This window comes from Gallus gallus, chromosome 5 (genome assembly GCF_016699485.2).
Source record: "Gallus gallus isolate bGalGal1 chromosome 5, bGalGal1.mat.broiler.GRCg7b, whole genome shotgun sequence".
NCBI classification, from domain to species: domain Eukaryota; kingdom Metazoa; phylum Chordata; class Aves; order Galliformes; family Phasianidae; genus Gallus; species Gallus gallus.
In genome coordinates this window covers 48945878-48963127 of record NC_052536.1, presented here as the reverse complement: position 1 = coordinate 48963127, position 17250 = coordinate 48945878, and the positions used below count along the sequence as shown (strand labels likewise).

The 17250-nt window shown below is 40.4% G+C and overlaps 1 protein-coding gene across 1 annotated transcript in view; it reads right to left on the bottom strand.

The window, feature by feature from the left end:
- The window catches only part of DYNC1H1 (dynein cytoplasmic 1 heavy chain 1), a 42532-nt gene that overhangs the window by 19418 nt on the left and 5864 nt on the right, over window positions 1-17250 (bottom strand). The window contains exons 8-39 of the mRNA XM_015287795.4: window positions 16017-17093; window positions 15545-15724; window positions 14873-15022; window positions 14415-14561; window positions 14145-14285; window positions 13827-14003; window positions 13608-13718; window positions 13405-13524; window positions 12935-13174; window positions 12233-12388; window positions 11750-11863; window positions 11030-11140; window positions 10740-10949; window positions 10193-10339; window positions 9853-10019; window positions 9019-9192; window positions 8132-8297; window positions 7865-8053; window positions 7585-7779; window positions 6628-6910; window positions 6271-6371; window positions 4753-4912; window positions 4386-4629; window positions 4031-4214; window positions 3322-3534; window positions 2924-3162; window positions 2643-2799; window positions 2045-2272; window positions 1616-1846; window positions 1344-1484; window positions 841-1074; window positions 71-277 (exon numbers count right to left, since the gene is read on the bottom strand). Coding sequence (XP_015143281.1) covers window positions 71-277; window positions 841-1074; window positions 1344-1484; window positions 1616-1846; window positions 2045-2272; window positions 2643-2799; window positions 2924-3162; window positions 3322-3534; window positions 4031-4214; window positions 4386-4629; window positions 4753-4912; window positions 6271-6371; window positions 6628-6910; window positions 7585-7779; window positions 7865-8053; window positions 8132-8297; window positions 9019-9192; window positions 9853-10019; window positions 10193-10339; window positions 10740-10949; window positions 11030-11140; window positions 11750-11863; window positions 12233-12388; window positions 12935-13174; window positions 13405-13524; window positions 13608-13718; window positions 13827-14003; window positions 14145-14285; window positions 14415-14561; window positions 14873-15022; window positions 15545-15724; window positions 16017-17093 — 6594 coding nt within the window. The remainder of the gene's footprint in view (window positions 1-70; window positions 278-840; window positions 1075-1343; window positions 1485-1615; window positions 1847-2044; window positions 2273-2642; window positions 2800-2923; window positions 3163-3321; window positions 3535-4030; window positions 4215-4385; window positions 4630-4752; window positions 4913-6270; window positions 6372-6627; window positions 6911-7584; window positions 7780-7864; window positions 8054-8131; window positions 8298-9018; window positions 9193-9852; window positions 10020-10192; window positions 10340-10739; window positions 10950-11029; window positions 11141-11749; window positions 11864-12232; window positions 12389-12934; window positions 13175-13404; window positions 13525-13607; window positions 13719-13826; window positions 14004-14144; window positions 14286-14414; window positions 14562-14872; window positions 15023-15544; window positions 15725-16016; window positions 17094-17250) is intronic.

Sequence of the window (17250 nt, the reverse complement as noted above, 5' to 3'; positions counted from 1 at the left end):
AAATCAGCATAATACTAAGTTTCTGTGAAGATAACTGTTATGATGCAGGTGACTACAAAGGAAAACAAACCTGTCTAATGAAGGATATGACTCTCTGTGTGCCATACTTATCCATATCTGGCAAGTTGATTTCATCGCAGAACAGCACCAGCCACTTTCCTAACTGCACAGGAGCCAGCACCACTCCATTAGGTGTACGCCTGTACTCACAGTAGTGGTCAAAAGTTTTCAAGAGCAGTTCTGGAGTAGTAGCACTAGAAAAGTTGAGTCCAACCACCTTAAAAATAGTGAAAAGAAGTTAAGTTAGACTACACTACAGCTTGAAAGGGTGTCCTGGAAAACAGGTATCCTACAGCTTAGTTTTCTACAGTATAAGTACATACACCATCTATTGCTCAAGTTACTGACTATAGTAAATTGTATGCTTTCCTCCACAGGTTTTCCATTTACCAGGCAGCAATGCTTCCTGCCCAACCATATATGCAGAACATCACAGCCTTATTTCACTGTTTTTCTACCTAAATACTCTCAAGGATGACTGCTGTTCTAAAACATTACAACACATTTTTCAATATCAAATAGAGGTATGCTCCTGCATTCATTGATGCTAGATATATGAAGGAATCAGCTTTTGGGCTGAGGATCTTGAGAAACAAATTTAAGCTCATCATAATTTCTATTTTTTTGCTGCACTGACATATGACTAATTAAGACAGAAGCACTACTGCATTCAAGCCTGGAAATCACTTCAATACTACATCAAGACTAATTTACTCTTTAAAGGAAATTAACAACTTGTTGCTGCTCACACAACACATGACTACACACACTCTTGCATACCTCCATATCAGGCAGGGCTCTCAGAGCACTGAAGAGGGTCATGGTCTTTCCAGAACCCGGCGGGCCACAGAGTACCAGAGGTTTGTGTTCTGCCAGCCAGGTATACAGCAATGCTTCATGGCGAACTGTATCTAGAGTTGGTACTACAACATCAGGAGCTGCCACTTTGTGTGTCTCAACTTCAATCTGAGGAACCTTGGTTTGCCATGGCACCCACTCACCCGTAATAGACACCTAAGAACACAAAAATGCCATCAGAACTTAGAACAGGAACGTAGTTCAACCTTCGTTAACAAATGTGTGTGCTTATGAACCACACAATAACTTGTGGCATTGAATTTCATGTCATTATGGGAACGTGCAGCTTAGACCATGGCTTTCTGGAAAGCCAGAACTGTAAAACTGAAGATAACCTAGTGTTTTATTCTCCAACTTCATCTCCAAAATCTAAATCAAGCTTCCAAGACTACAAAGCAGCAATGCTTGCATAAGAGAAGTTTTACCTCATAGTCAATTATAGGAATGTTGGGCGCAGTTGGCAGCGGAACAGCAGTAATTCTCCTAATGTATTCTCCAAGCTCTGCTCTCATTTTCAGACGGCTGTCTCCAGAGAGAGACCAGAGGATTGCATAGACCAAGTACCTCTGTAGGAAGCAGCAAAAGAAGCTATTGTTCATACAGCAATAGAACACAACTTCATGTACACTAAATGAAGTCTAGCTACTAATTCTGACACATCAAATAGAAAAATCACTCAGCAGCATACTATCTTTACCTGGATATAGCGCTCCAGTTGATCTATCTGCATTGGAAAGTCTGGATGATTGGCATTGTACTGGGCTACGTTGCGGCAAGCTTGATGCAACATGGAGAACAGAGAACCAAGACAGCGCAAACGGGTGAGATCCATAATATGCTCCAACTTGAAAGCATGTTCGAGTGCTTTGGTTACAAGGCCATTGGATGTGAAGTATGGTTGCATTATAGTTGCAGCATCTCTCTGTATCTGTTGTGGGGAAAGACAAACACTGCTCAAGACATTTGCTTCTCATTTGATTACCAGGTTTCTGGTAATTTTGTTTAGAGTTTGGAATGCTTCTTATTTTAACATTTGTTTAAAAAAAGGAAAAGGATTTAACAACACAGTCAGCTTTTCTATGAGAAGCTGACAGGAATTTGAAGTAAACCACACTACTCATGATACCTGCAACATTGGGGATGCTGCTTCTTCTCCTTCATCTTCTTTGCCCTTTCGCCTTCGCTGAGCTTCCTCCTCACCTTCATCCAGAGGAATGCTTTTTAGTCTCGCCAGGAAGTTATTGAATATCATGTCTGTACTGAGGACGTCCTCACTGAACCAGACCATACCACATCTTGACACAGTAGCCAAAGTGGCATATTTCAGATCCTGTACCTCAAACATGATACGCACCTGAAGAACACAAGTTTAAAACAGATTTTGAAGTTAAACAAACAAACAAACAAAAAAACCCACACAAAACAAACAAAAGAACTCCCTCCAAAACCCTAAAAAATTACCAACCCCATAGCCAGACCTTGTTTTAAAAGTCAGCTTGTACTTAGCCTCTGAAGAACCGGCAGCACTGAACTACTGCAGGCAAAACTCATCATTACTGCCTGCTTCCCTAAACTTTAACAGAATGCAGTAAAGTGGTCTCACAGAGTCAGAGTAAGCCTAACACAAAATGTTGGGTTCCACCATGCAACAGCACAACTCAAGAAAAAAGGAACAAGTTTGTATGAAATCAAGTCGTAAAGTCACATTAAAAAAGTAGCATTACATTTGGTGGAAGACTGAGACGTTCTCCATTTGGCAGAGTCAGCAGTTTGTTGTCATCCAGAACAGAGTTCAAGTTCTCAACCCATTCAGGGTCTACATCACCATCAAAGATAATCCACTGACGTTTCTGTAATTCACCTCTCACGTTGTCTATGATTCTGTAATTGAAGGAAACATTTATTGTAGCTTTACAGATGACAGCGAATAAAGACCAAATAAGGCCAAGAATATACAGGGCACACATCTACTCCCCACTTGTCATTTGTGCTACTGAAGACTCACTTTCTCAGGACATGCGTAAACAAGCCATCTGTCCATTCTCTAGTATTTGGATCCAAAGTACCGTAGAGGTGATCTTTGCTGATTGCTTTTGGATCAATAATATGAGCAACACCTTCCACACCCTCCAGTCGTTCCAGAGCTTTCAGCAGTACTCTCCAAGCCATGCTCTTTCCACTTCCAGAGGGACCCACCATCATCAATCCGTGATTTATCTGTGTAATCTGGTACAACTGAAGAACCTGTGATAAAAAAAAAAACGATGTGTGAATGAAGTCTCAACTTCAGTAGTCCTTTGAACCTTCTATTTCTTGCACAATTAAGGTGAGAAAATTCATAATAAAAAGGAATATTAAGTCTTACACATGCATTAATTCCAACTGTGCAATTTTCAATTTTACCTTTTCAACCCACATGCCACCAACTTCTTCTCCATCACCATAGGTGAGGTACATTTCCTGACACACTTTCTTAAGCTCCTCTCGCAGGGCTGTCATCTCCCCACGGTGATACTGCACTCCAGGGAATACATCAGAAAGAAGACTGAACAGCAACGGAATGTCTTCTGCAACCAATTTTGGTACCATGGTTTCACATACACTTTGGATCAGGATCTGCAGAGAGAATCATGTTTTAGCTAAGGCTTTTTTGCTAAGTCCACTCTGGAGAGGGTGTTCAACAAGGAGCACTTCCCTACAAAGTTCACTGATAAGGCACCCAACCAGCATGGTCTTGGTAAGAGCAACCATTAATGGAGGACTCTGCCTTCAAACTACATAATGAATTCCTGTTGATTTTTAGTTCATACAACTATAGTTTCTTACCCTTCTTCAATATACTTTTGGAAATAACTAGAGAAGAACTGAGCAGCAAAGAAAACTATGAATGCATTACTCACATAAAAACAAATCTTTTACTATTATTCGTGGACTTCTAAGTTCAACACTTCTTTCACTTAGTGCTTCTAAGCTATCAATTATCACCTCCTCTGAGTAACAGAACCTTGCTTCCATGGCATAACACTAATTGCCAAACGCTGCAGGATGTTTGCTTTGCTTAGTGTGCATCCTGTACTTTGTCAGAGAAGAGGAGAGTTCACACACACATTACCTCTTGTTCTGGTAAGTTCTCAGCAATTTCTCCTTCATCAACAACTTCACCACGCTCTTCTTTCTCCCTCTTTATCTTCTGAATCCTCTCCCTCTTCACATTACCTGCACTAACCAGCACACTCTTCAGTGCTCTCAGGCCAAAATCGTAGTGACTTTGGGAGGACAGCTGTTCATCACAAAGCCTAAGAATCAGGAGACACAAAATATGACTCTCAACAAAGACCAACATAACATTCAAGAAAATACATGCCATTGTTTAATTGGAATTACTGCTATGCAGTGCACTTAGTGAGTTGCAAAGAACATTAGAATAAGCTGTATATATACCTACAGGAACCAAACTTGGTACTCACTTGAAGAATGGTACTATCTTATTGGCAAGCACTTCAGCTGTACGGAAACCTTGGGAGTACAGCATGACCTGGGCAATCAGCTGACGGTCTGGTTTTGTCATTGCCAAGCTACGGAACAACTTCTTCAAATTGTCGGGCAGATTCGATCTGCCTGCATAGCCAGGATTCATGGTGATGAAGATAGCCATGTCAGGGCTTACTTTGACTTGTTTGTTCAGCAGCTCACAAGTAATAGGTGTTGCAGCTGAAAAGAGAAGGAACGCGGTTTCATTCATGGACTGTTGGGAGAAATGTAACTGAGTAACAAAACAGCACGGAGGACACTGAAGATGTTCCACAATACTACCAGAAGTGAACAGTGACTTACTCTTGTCATAGTTAGGGTTGGAATGCTCTCGCAAGGCTTCCTGGATGCACTGAACTTGCTGTGAAACGGCAGACAGCATGCGCTCCTCCAGTCGGTTGAACTCATCAAAACAGCCCCATGCACCCACTTGGCAAAGTCCCACAAAGATGCGTCCCATTGCCTACACACAGACAAGAAAATTCACTGAAGTAGCACGATCCTTCTTGCCTACACACAGGCAACAGAAATGGGTAACAGTACTTTAGTACTTTAACAGTACCAAAGCAAGGAGGAACTGCATCTGTACAAGTCACACTCTTTGTAAGAGTTGTAAAAAATTTCTAACTGACTTTCAGATATTTGCTGCTTTTTGTTACTACAGTACTACGGTGTATTCCCAAAACAGTGGAAGTATATCTACTGCAAGATGCTTTGCTTGTTGGTATCGCTAATGCTAGGTACTGTTCTTGTGCTTTATCACAGGAGTTACAGAGCTACAAAGCATTTCAGAAGAGCAAATGGGATGGACAGATGCTGTAAGGCTTCTAACCGAAGAATAAGCTTTAAAGCAGGACTCCACAAAATGAGAGAATATGACGGAGGGTCTAGAGACTAGTAGAGCTAGTTGGTAGAGAATACTACAGAAGCAAATGGATTCAAGGGGAGAAATAAGTACCTGTAAAGATTCACTGGAACATGAATAGTGAATAGCCCATTTAATCTTGGGACTTACTGATCCTGACACCAGTAAGAGGTAGGAAGAGAGCTAGGGGCAAGAATGTCACATGCCATCCCTGTTCTTACTCCTCTCTAGGTTACCACTTCTTACCATTCCCTCTTATGGTTACCACTACAGGCTAATAGACTCCTGGTCCTAAAAGAACACAGCTGTATAGGAAAACAAACAAGCAAGCAAAAAAACCATACTGGCACTCCAGCTGAGTCCAGGAAGGACCAGGATTCCTCATCTGTGTTTTATATTTGTATTTACATAAACACTTCACAGAACTGCTTTACAGATAACAGAGGAATTTCATCTAGTTCTCAGTTTGAAAACGTCAGTAATTTTACAATATCTGGGCAATTTTTTTTAGTTTTGAGTAATCCTTCACATGCTGAGGCAAACTCTACAGTTTTTCCATGAAAGGTAATTATTTGGTAATCATGCAGCCTCAAGCTCTCCTGTGTTCTTCATTAAACTAACACTACTAAGAAGAATTAAACAGCTTAAGTTACTTTCCCAAAGCCAGTCTTAAGCTTCGTGTTCCTGTCCTTCCTACTCCATTCCCTCAATTTATCACTGAACTACCAGTTCTAAAGAAAAAACAAAACCAGAAGAACGCACTCCCCTGCAAACAATTTTTCACCCCACTTTTTCTTTAGGCCTTTTCTGTTATAGGGCATCTGTACAACTCATAGGTAACCTGCTCAGCTAAATGTTACACACGATCATTTCAAAAGTAAACACCGCTGGCTGTTCCAAAGAGATTCTTAGCACACGTTACCAAAGACCGCATTTTTTTTAATTGAGCAACTTACCTGGAAGTCAAATGTCTCATCACAGTTGAAAACCAACACGAAGCGGCCGAGCTGATGTCCAAGAGCCTTAACAGATTCTGTTTTACCAGTACCAGCGGGACCTAATATTGAAGCAAGAGAAACATGTTTTAGTGTTTAAAGTCTCAGGTACCACTGCCTAACCATATAATCTGCCAGCATGCCTATTCCAATGGTCCTCAGTAAGGAAACTGAAACTGTTACACCTTCTCCCAAAAGACTATTTTGTTCTTCAACATCTTAGTTAAAAACATTCTGAAACCTTAGACTAAAGCTATACATTTCAGAGAGTAGGAGTTCATACTCTTAAGTTTTTACTGTTCTTCTGTACCAACATACCAAACGGTGATCCTCCAAGTCTTGCCTCCAGGGCTTGTGTCATTGTCAGGTAACAGCGGTCAGTAAGAGGAGTCTGTACTAGCTTATCCTGTACACCAAGGTACTCAAAACCGTAGTTGAATTTGGCATTTGCCATCTGAATGGAGAGCTGCTGCAACACATCTGTCTGTTTTGGGTCAAAGTAGAACCGCATTTGGCTGAGCCACTCGAAGGACTTGGAGTTGTCGACCTTGCTTCTCAACAGTGACCTCGTAACATCTCTCTGGTGCACCAACTCAGTGATCTGGAAAATGAAGTAACCCCTCAGACTGCAGCACTACAAGCCACTGCTAGTAAAGCCAGGAATTCTACAACTTTTCAGATCAGCACAGTGAACTGCTATCATTCAGAAATGATGAGCTATCAACAATACCAATTTTAAATAGTGTTGATATGAAGACAGAACTAACAGTGTTGACTGCTCTTGCTAAGGACTTCCCTAGCTTTCAGCAAAGCAGTCTGGTCCTCCATTAGTCTGTTAATCCATTAAAATGCTGAACAAAGTATTTTACTTCCCAGAAACTACGAAGACAACGCTCCTAAAACAGGTGAAATATCGCCCTTCAAAAATCCAAAGGAATAACTCAGAGTGATTTTACTCTCTGCTCCCAACCCTCAATCTCTATTCAGATACAAAAGCATACAGTAATAGCAGCTTAATAATGTATTTTACTTTGGAATGAAGAAATCAGTAACTTTTATGTTTGTAATAGGCAGCCTAGTGTATAATATGCCATCATGTAGCAAAAATCACAAGAGTTTAAAACCACAGCCACCTACAGGACCAGGGTTTGTTTCTTAAATTGCATTAAACATTTTCCTAGAGGAAAAAAAACAAGCCTTAGACTGATCTTTCTCACTGAATTGTTATAGAACCCCTCTCCCTAACATGCAAGAGGGAAGGAGGTTTTTACTTACCAGGTGCTCCAGTTTCCTTCTGCGAAGAGGTGGCTGCTCCATCAGCACGGAGTCTGCCAGGACATTGAGTGTGACCTCAACGTTAGCTAGCACTGACTGGAGAGGACTGCTGTCCTCACCTCCGCTCATACCATTGAGGGCTGACTCAACATTTTCAGACCATGCAATCTGGGCTGACAGGACAACAAGCTGAGCCTGTGTAACAAAAAAATCCTCATCAGACAGTTTCCTTCACTGCAGTAACTAAGCTGCAATATGCTTAGATGTTCCACATCGATACCTGGAATTTGTCAATCCAAGAGATGTAGACTGCTGGATCAATTGAAGTTGCTTTTCCAAAGATTTCTACTTCAGTAACAGATTCCGCAAGCAATTTGGCAAGGGTCACTCTCATTTCTTTCTCAACCAGGGTGAGCCACTCATTAATCTTGGGATGTTCTGTGATGGAGACTGGGGTTTTGAACAGCACCTGAAAGAATTACTTTTAAGTCAATCTATATTCACATATTTACGAAATTTTAATTAAAGAGAAACAATGCAGATCTACCTCCTCTCCTTCACGTGAGGATATGCCCAGAACCACAGAATTATCTTCATTGAGAATGATGCTAGAAACACCAGCAAACATCTTCTTGAAGTGTTTCTGAAGCTTAGCAACGTTCTTGCTGTTTCCAATGATTTCAAGCAAATCTTCATCACCAACGAAGTAAAACCTAATAGTTATTTAAAATTAGATCTGTATCAAAACTCCAACTATCACTTTTATAGACATAGACATTTCACAGACAGATGCTATATGGGAGTAACTGACACTCAATTCTCCAGTACCGTTAAGAGGGCAAGAACCATAAATTCACCAGAACCATGAATTCACCAGAAGCTCAGTTCTAAAACCTAGCTCCAGTTCATGTAATGCCATCCATACAAAAGTGCATACATGCTTCATACTGTGGAGCATTTCATTTACTTATCCATCTCTGAAATATCCACAGCAGTGCTTGGGAATTAATTCTCTTACACAGGCAGAACTTCCACTTTTGTATGTTCTCACGCTAAGTCACTCATATTCTCTCATGTTAAGCAACAGACCAGTTGATGACTAGTGATAGGCAGAACTTAAATACTGGATTGTGACAATTTAGATACTGTTCTTTGGTCCCCCAAATTAAGCAGTTCAGAAAAGAATCTGTAAGTTTACAGAAATCAGCTGCAATGTCTCTTTAACTTTGGAATCCCATAACCAGCCACATATGATCAAGTACAACAAATTTTGGTTCCACTTCTCGAAAGGAAGCTTTGACTGAATTCAGTATTTTGAGGTCACAACACCTTATTTATACGTAGTACATGAAGACTGGCAGAGGTTTTACATAACGGTACACTGTTCTTGTACAGAAACAGCAAGTTACTTCTCTTCCACAGTCAACTTCTTACCGAGGGAAAGAGGACCTCTCCCTTTCCAGGTATTCTCCCAGCGCCTTTTGGATCTTCCCAAGCAAGTCTGCCAGTCTCTCCAGTGATCTTTGCACACCTTGTATGTTGAGAACATCCATCACAAGTGGAGATTTGGACACCTTTTTCATGAGTGCCAGAAATTCAGTGCTGATGCTGTGAGTAAAATAACAGTACTTCAGTGTAAATTCCCTAACTTTAGGCCAAGAGATCTCCAAAGTTTTTTCTCTAATTGTTGCAGCTACCCTATGGAACACAAGGCTAAATTACAAAAACAGCTCTTCATTTATTTCAAAATACAACCACCGGAAAAATACAGCTTCTTTGCAAAGTTAACTCCATCTACTCCACTGCTAACTGCCTCATTTTCTTCATTTCCTGTAAAGGTGCATCAAAGTGATTCTCTGATTGATAGGAAGTGTGTGGAATAAATACGGACAAATCAATGACTTAAAGATGAGGAAGAAAACAGCACTTTAGGGTGACAGCAAAGGCTCTGGCAACAAATGTAAGCTTGCTTTCTAACAGCCACAGCGCCAGAAAAATTCTAGTTAACTGACTGGAACTCAGAAAAATCACCTGCATTCAAATCAACCTTTAAAGTTGCCTGTTACCCTTTTTATTACAAGCCTTTTTCTGCCACTGGTATCAACAGGCAGTTTTTGCTTTATTTGTTTCTTAATGAACTTAAGTTTGCAGCAGGCTTGTAATCCAACCTGACCAGGTATTTTGGCTTAGGAAAGTGCTACACTGAAGTTATGAAGTGGTAGACCTGTTCAGATAGGCAAGAAAGGAACAAAGCAATGAAGAAGTTACCTCTGGAACCGCTGGGTCTCCACTGGCAGTAAGTGCTTGATGTCTGCACTACCAGTGAAGATACCCTCCAAGTAGACCCATCGCCTCTGGACGTCTATCCAGACATCAAAGAGTGCCATGATCCGGTTCAGTTTATCTTCCCAGCTGAGGGCATCCTCCTCAAACACCTGAAGTTCAAATGGTGCATTAACACTCATTTTAGTAATACCAGGACCAGTAACTGTTAGTAGAAAGTCACTTAAGAGTAACAAAGCATGCATATGCAATTAATTGTCAACCAAAATATAAGACAGGAAGTCAGAATTAAATGAAGATTCTTTAGTTCTTCTCCCCCATTTACCTTGTAGTATGGTGACAGCTTCATAGCAGACACACTGTTAATGTGCTCTTTTACTTTGTTGAAAAGGTCATCCCATCCTCGAATCAGTCGGCATTTGTTCTGGTAATTGACCAAATCCAGTTCGTAGGTGTTCCATACTTCTCTTATCTGAAGGGAAAGACAAGTGAGATATGACATCAATTACCTCTGCTTTAGCGTAATTACAAAGTAGAAGTGTATTAGGAGTAATCAGATTTTTCTTTTTTACTCAAGTTACTGAGTTTACTCAAGATTCTGAGTTTATGCTCAAGTTGTTATTAAAGATAGAGAATACAACACTAATAGCACTTTTAGTAGTCACTTCTGAGGACTGCTCTTCCAATATGATTCAAGTTTCACCACCAGAATCTTTCACAGCTTTAAGCTGTTCCCAAAAAACAGTGTTCCATGGAGTCTGAGCACTTCTATCAACAGCTTAGATCAACAAGTTTATTACCTAAGTGTCAGCTACCCGACAGAAAGGCTCTGATTTGATATTATGGGCGTACACAGAAGAGTTGATACTAGCCTGTTTCAAGAACTCCTCCAAAGCCATTTCTCCCTGAGCCACGAGCAGTACATCTTTGACGATTGCTTCATTTCTCTGTAAATCGACGTCCCAGATCTGCCCCAGGGTCAGTTCTGAGACAACCCAGTTAACATGAAGCCTCTTCATCAGCTGTTTCCAGTGACGATCTTTGAGTGCCTCTGACTTCAGTTCAATAACTAACATGTTTATCTACAGAAGACAAGAAAGCAAGTTATGCCTTGGAACACGAACTACAAAATACACGCATTTTAGAAATGAGTACAATTTACCTTCATGTAGCCTTTCAGAAGTCTCTGAACATACTCATAGGAGGCATACTGTCGCAAGCGGGCAGGGAAATTCTTCAGTTGGTTCAGCAGAACATCTAGGTTTTGTCGAAGCTGTCAGTAACAAAATAAATATTTCTCCGTGCATATAATTGCATTCATAAAAGTAAACAACTTATTTAAGAGAGGTTTCTGTGAAAATACAAAATGTAATCTACAGCACAGCTTTTTCAATGTTGTAGTTATTTGTGTAAGACGGGGTTGCTCTGTTGCTGAGAATACAATTTTATTTGTCCAATTAAGATTTAAGAAATTGTACTGTCATAGGCAGCTCATTTGGCTTAGTGTTCCAATTGCCTTCTACCTCCTGAACACTTTAACAAAACTGATGCTGTTCATGCAGCTATAAGATGAAGTTCCCTTATTGAGGTCCAACAGCCTACTTAAAACCAGCATAGCATATATACATATATATATATTTTCTCTCTAACAGTCCATTCCCATTAATGGAATCGCACTGGAGAACTATGTAACTTGTGACAAATGCTCAGATTTTAAGATTAGTATTTAAAGAAACATGCTCATAAGATGCACACAAAGGTACATAAACAGTGCAAATAATCTGGAATGGGACAACTGAGCACTTCTACCTCAAAAAGTCTTATTCTTAATTCACATATGCTTTCAGTAGTTATATTGCTTATGTGTACAGTAGCGTAGTACCTTGCGAGGCTGTACTGAAACCCAGGGCTGCTCTTTCATCTGATCAATCTGCTCCCAGACCTTTGAGAGTTCAGACCAAACACCTTTGAGATCCTGCAACTCTTCCAGGGCTACCTAGAGTAAAAAAGGAACCAAACATCAGCAATTAGTTTCCATTTCCTCACAGTAAATAGTATGGGGAAGTTAAAAAGAATCTTTGGACATGTCAAGAACAATCAGATAGTTTGCTAATTAAACAAGATTGCAATAGCAAATGACCCAGGACAGATTCTTGCATTTTTTGTCACCTAATAGCTTCACAAGAGTAAGGCAGTCATAGAAGAAATTATGGACAATCTTTTAGGCGAGAACTGATTGACAGTGGAGACTGCATGCTGACATGATTACTTAACAGATTACAAGTCACTTTCCAAAAGGAAGAGAGCAATGGAACTGAACCATTTTGCCATGAGACTGACAAGAAGCTGTGTGGATAGGTTATACCTGGACACGTTCTTCACTGCCACTGAGCAATCCTGTATCTGTCAGTTCCAGAGCCTCCTTGGCCTTTGCACACTTCTCACGATCATCTTTCAGTCTCCCAAATTTTCCTTCATAAATGGTAAGAGCCTGAAGAGCCTCCTCTGGACGCAAGTTGCCCTAAAGTTTGGAAGAGATATATTAACCCAAAAAGTTCAGAGTCAAGTTGAAGCTAACTTAAAAGCAAGGACTGAATACAAAATCTTGGTCTGTCTCTTTTTGTTTGTTTGTTTTTTTCACATTTCCAGTATACTGATAAGGCGGCAAAATACAAAACCAGAAAAAGCCTCATCCCACTTTTAAATGTAATGTTTTGCTTTACTGATATCACTTTAGGGGAGGGAGAAAAAAAGCAACTCTTCAGAATCTTTCTACACACACACCCTCTTACTGATCACTTGTCTCGGTCGAAGTTTTGCTAGTAATTAAAGTTGCCTTGCTTTTTGTACTTAAGATATTCCAGATTTTAAGGGTAAATTTACCTCCACCACCCAAATAAACAAGTAAGTTAATGAACAAATAATAATGGAATCCTCACAAAAAGTCTTTTACCATCATGCATAATGAAAAACTGCAAAAAATAGCATTAAAATAAACTGCCTACTTCTTGTTGAGTGCCGAAAAACTGCCTCATTTGGTGAATGAATATTAATTATCATTACTTACTGTTACAGGCTTTGTTTTCTCCCAGTCTGCTAGCAAGTCAGTTGTTCTGCTCTCTACTGCCCGATCCTCCTGAACTATCTTCATCTGCAGGTTTGCTACTTGTTGTTGAATGGCAGAATCCTTCCGACGCATGATGTCATTAAAGGCACCCCATTCTCCCTCAATGTTGTCAATATACAGCCAAGAGGATGGAAACTGGAACCTTTGTTTCTCAAGCAACCGCTGACCATTGCGATACAGCTGTAGGAGACAGTGGTTTTAAGTTAGTTTCACCTTTTTAACTGATAGCACAAGACTGAATACTCAACACGCTTTAACAAGCGCTCACTAAAGACTCCTCAGAATATGAAGTTTGAATCTATTCTCAAGAAGACTTGGATGCTGTGAAGCTACGCTTGAATGTCAGTACTTCACTTAAGAGTGAAGTCTGACATTCTCAGAAGTAAGAAACATTGAGCAAGGCAACATACCTCCACCTGCTTTTCAAACTGTTTGATTTTACGCTTCAGGGACTGCACGTATGTTATGAACGTCACCGCATCCGATGTGCTGGCAGTATCCACTGAATGCTGCTCCAGTTCTTGACGGGACTGTGTGGGGCAAGCAGTCAGCATTTCAGAAAACTAGAACAAGCTCATCTGAAAGCAAAAAACTAGAGATAGACAAGTCTTACCTTGGAAATTTGTGAATGAAACTCTGTCATATTCTGACCGAGCATCTGGCCAAATTTGCTGAGCACTTCCTTGTGCCAGGAATCATACTTCAAGTTCACTTTTGATTGCACCTACAGTTGAACAAGGTTACATAACAGTTATTAGTCTTGTTATTTTCTCTTATGCACCCCTTCTGAATTTTAATGCATTTGTCACAATCAATAAGTGTACTTTCTTACCTTTCCATAGTCTATCACAACAGGTCCAAATTCTTTTCTAGTTTCTGCATTGTCAAATGTTCCTCTGGCCTTTCTTATCTGAACCAAAAGGGCTTGCCACTTATTTAGGTCTTCTCCAAGGCGGTTGTATATGTTTTCAGCCTGCATATCCCACAGGCACTGGTACTGCAGCCAAACCTAATAAAGAAATTTTGCAGCATTTCTAACTTTTTTGAAGCACTCTAAAAGATGTTCCCCCCAACCCTGAAAATTCTTAATTAAAATGAGCAAAGTCTACATTCATTGTAAGTGTAGCATCATGTAGTGTCAGCCTCCTACCTTGACATACTGTTCCACCTCAGTCACAATTCCCTCAACAGCACAGTACGCCTCCTCCAGGGCTGCAAGGCCATCAGGCATCCGTGTTAATCCATTACGATAGAACTTCTCTTCCTCAGACAGCTCATAATGCACTCCAACCTGAGAATGACATGTGATACACATGAATTTTTAGTGTACTTGAATTCAGTCCTTCAGTAACACACTAATGCTGAAAGCAATTAAGTGCAAAGCAAAAAGAATTGCTCAGACTTCGATACTGACACTCACCTGGTATCTCTGACTCTGAATTCTTGGTAGTGACAGGATTACTGTCTGCCATGAAAACAATTCTTGATAAAGTTTGTACCTGCACTCTTCAATTGGTGGATTCAAGTATATCACCTGGTTGGTTATTCTTAGCTCGTGTACGATGTTCTGCAGAAACAATGAACATACTCAGTTCTACTGGAAGATGCTACTACAACCCAAGCTGCCAAGAATTTAGGACTTCATGAAGTAGCATTTGCTCTTGGAAAGCAACTAAGGCTTACACGGGTGAAGCTTAGTATTTCTTCAAAATCAGATGCAGAAAAAATGCTTATCTCCCATAAAAGCCTGCGCTAAAAATCACTGCATTGAATAACAGGCAACAAAAGAAAAAAAAAACAAATACCGTTCCGCCTCCCCTCCACCCCCTCAACAAACAAACAAACAAACAGCCACAAAACAAAGTACCAGCCACTTACTTTGATCTTGGGTTCTCCACCAGGCTTATGGCTCACTTGTGGAGCATCTGTATCCATGTCAACTTCTGCTTTGTCATCTGCTTGCCCCAGAAGTACCTGGGTCCAGGCTCTCAGCCCAGCTTGCAGGCGAACACCCAGGATTCTTTCAATCTACAGAAAGGAACCCACATGGGAGAAAAGTTACATAGTACTGCATAAACGGTCTCACTGTCAACATATTCTAACACCAGATACATTGTGACACCAAGTGCTCCTTCACCAAGCAAGGACATACAAGCAGTGTAGGAGTTCTGGTAGGCTTTCTGGTGAACACCAACTCAAGGATTCTGTTGTTGTCATGGTCTTCACTGGAATTAAGCAATTTTAACTGCTTTAAAGTTGGCCTAGTGTCCAACAATCTGAGATATAACAAGCAGTTTTAAACACTACTAAAGTAGATAGTCGTCACTAACAGCATAGAAAATCTCCCCCATCCCTTATTGACCTTACTGTTAAGCGCTTTCTACACAGTCAAGCTGAATCAAACTTGTTTCTTCAAAGGAACTACCCTGAAATTCATTGATCCCAAAAGACAACAGCTGAAAACAAACAAGTCTTCCATCTTCTGCACAAATATTTTGCACCTGATTATAATGTTTCCTCCAAATACATACTACTTGATCTGAAACCTACCTCCATATCCAGCTTATTGACCCAGATTGGCAGGTTTGAATATGAATGAAGATTTAAGTCATCCACAGCTTTCTGGACCCTGTTCAAGATTTCAGAGAAAGTCTTGTGATCATACATGCATGTTTCCAGTGATCTCACTTCCAGGTCTATTTTCTCCTCAATAATGAGCAGATCATCCACCTAACAAAAAGGTTTAAGAAAAAGAGAACATTTAGTTTGAGATGTTAGAGAAACAATAATATCGAGGCAGAAATGGTTGGTAAGTTCTTTTTTTATTCGGATGCACTAAGTTAATCAATTTCTGTTCTACTAAAATATCCATTTAGCTGGCCAATTTGTGTTAACTCAACTGACCACTTAATTGAAGAGCTACTGAAGCAATACTGAGCAGCTATCTAAGTCCACTCTTGTTTAATGACTCATTAGTGAAGTACTAAAGTTCAGAATTTGAAAGATAAACGGTGTAACAAACCTTTTCCTGGAAACTGAAGACAGTCTCAGCCAAACGCTGCACATATGGATCAAGTTTGTATGACTCCCACACAAGTGCAATTCCTTCTGCAATCAAAGCCTGTACCTCCTTTTTCAGGCCAGCAACCAGAAGTGAGATAGTATTACGCTCTTCCACTTTCTCACATGTTCGTTCATAGGTACGGACACTTTCAATCAGAGAAATGGCAAACGGATAGAGCTGGTTTGCCTGGTGAGCTTTGTTGACAATTGCCAGAGGAACACGGAAACCCAGCCACTTCAGGTTTCGCACTTCTTTTGAAAGTGTAATTATTTCTGGAAGGAAGTTGACTTTCAGTTTTAGGACATTTCCGCTTCGACCTCTAACACGAGTACTTTCAATGGTGAAGATACGGCCAGATACACCAAGATTGCGTTGCTGAACTTTTCTTGCCCAGTCATCAAAGATCTCTTGAGTGTTGAGCTTCATGCGAAAGCTATCTCCATCTTGCTTTAATTTCTGACCTTCTACATGGTTCTCCCAGCCTTTGCCAAGGACGTCCTCAACACGCTTCATGTAAGCAGTGAGCTGTCTGTCAATCTGTTTTGCCCAAATTATAGACCCAGACACCGGGGGCAAGTCACGAACATGACTCATTTTACAAGCTTGACTTTGTGGGTATTGTACCTTAAATTTGTCATGAAGAGACTCAATGTCGTCTTTCACACGCTGAATCAACTGTGTTTGATATTCACGAATGGCACCTCGAATGTGAGGCCTGACAAACAAGGCATTAAACCGAGAGAAGATCCTGAACATTTCATTGGCATTCTTTGCTGTACCAAGCTGGTCTCTCAGACGGGCAGTTATTCTTGTTTCAACCCTATCAATTCTTTCATCGTATCTTTTCATTGCCGCCTCCCAAGCTTCTGTACCTTCTTTGGAAACATCCAACCCATCCACTTCCTTGACATTCTCATAAGCGAGATTGACTTCTTCAATGGCATTAGCATCTGCAGCATCAAAAAGTACTTCTGCTACTTTCATGTCTTGAGGTTCGGGTACATCTCCTTGATTTTGTTGGGCAACAGCAGTTACCTGCATTAAAAACCAGTTAGTGAGTCAGCTGCCTCAAATTTTACCTAGAGATAGCTAAACACAGCCCATTCTAACAAGCACTGCAAAAAACTTACATGTTAGTACCCAAACCCTCTGCAGAGTTTTAGTAGTATTTCAGATTTAAGTTCAATGAAGA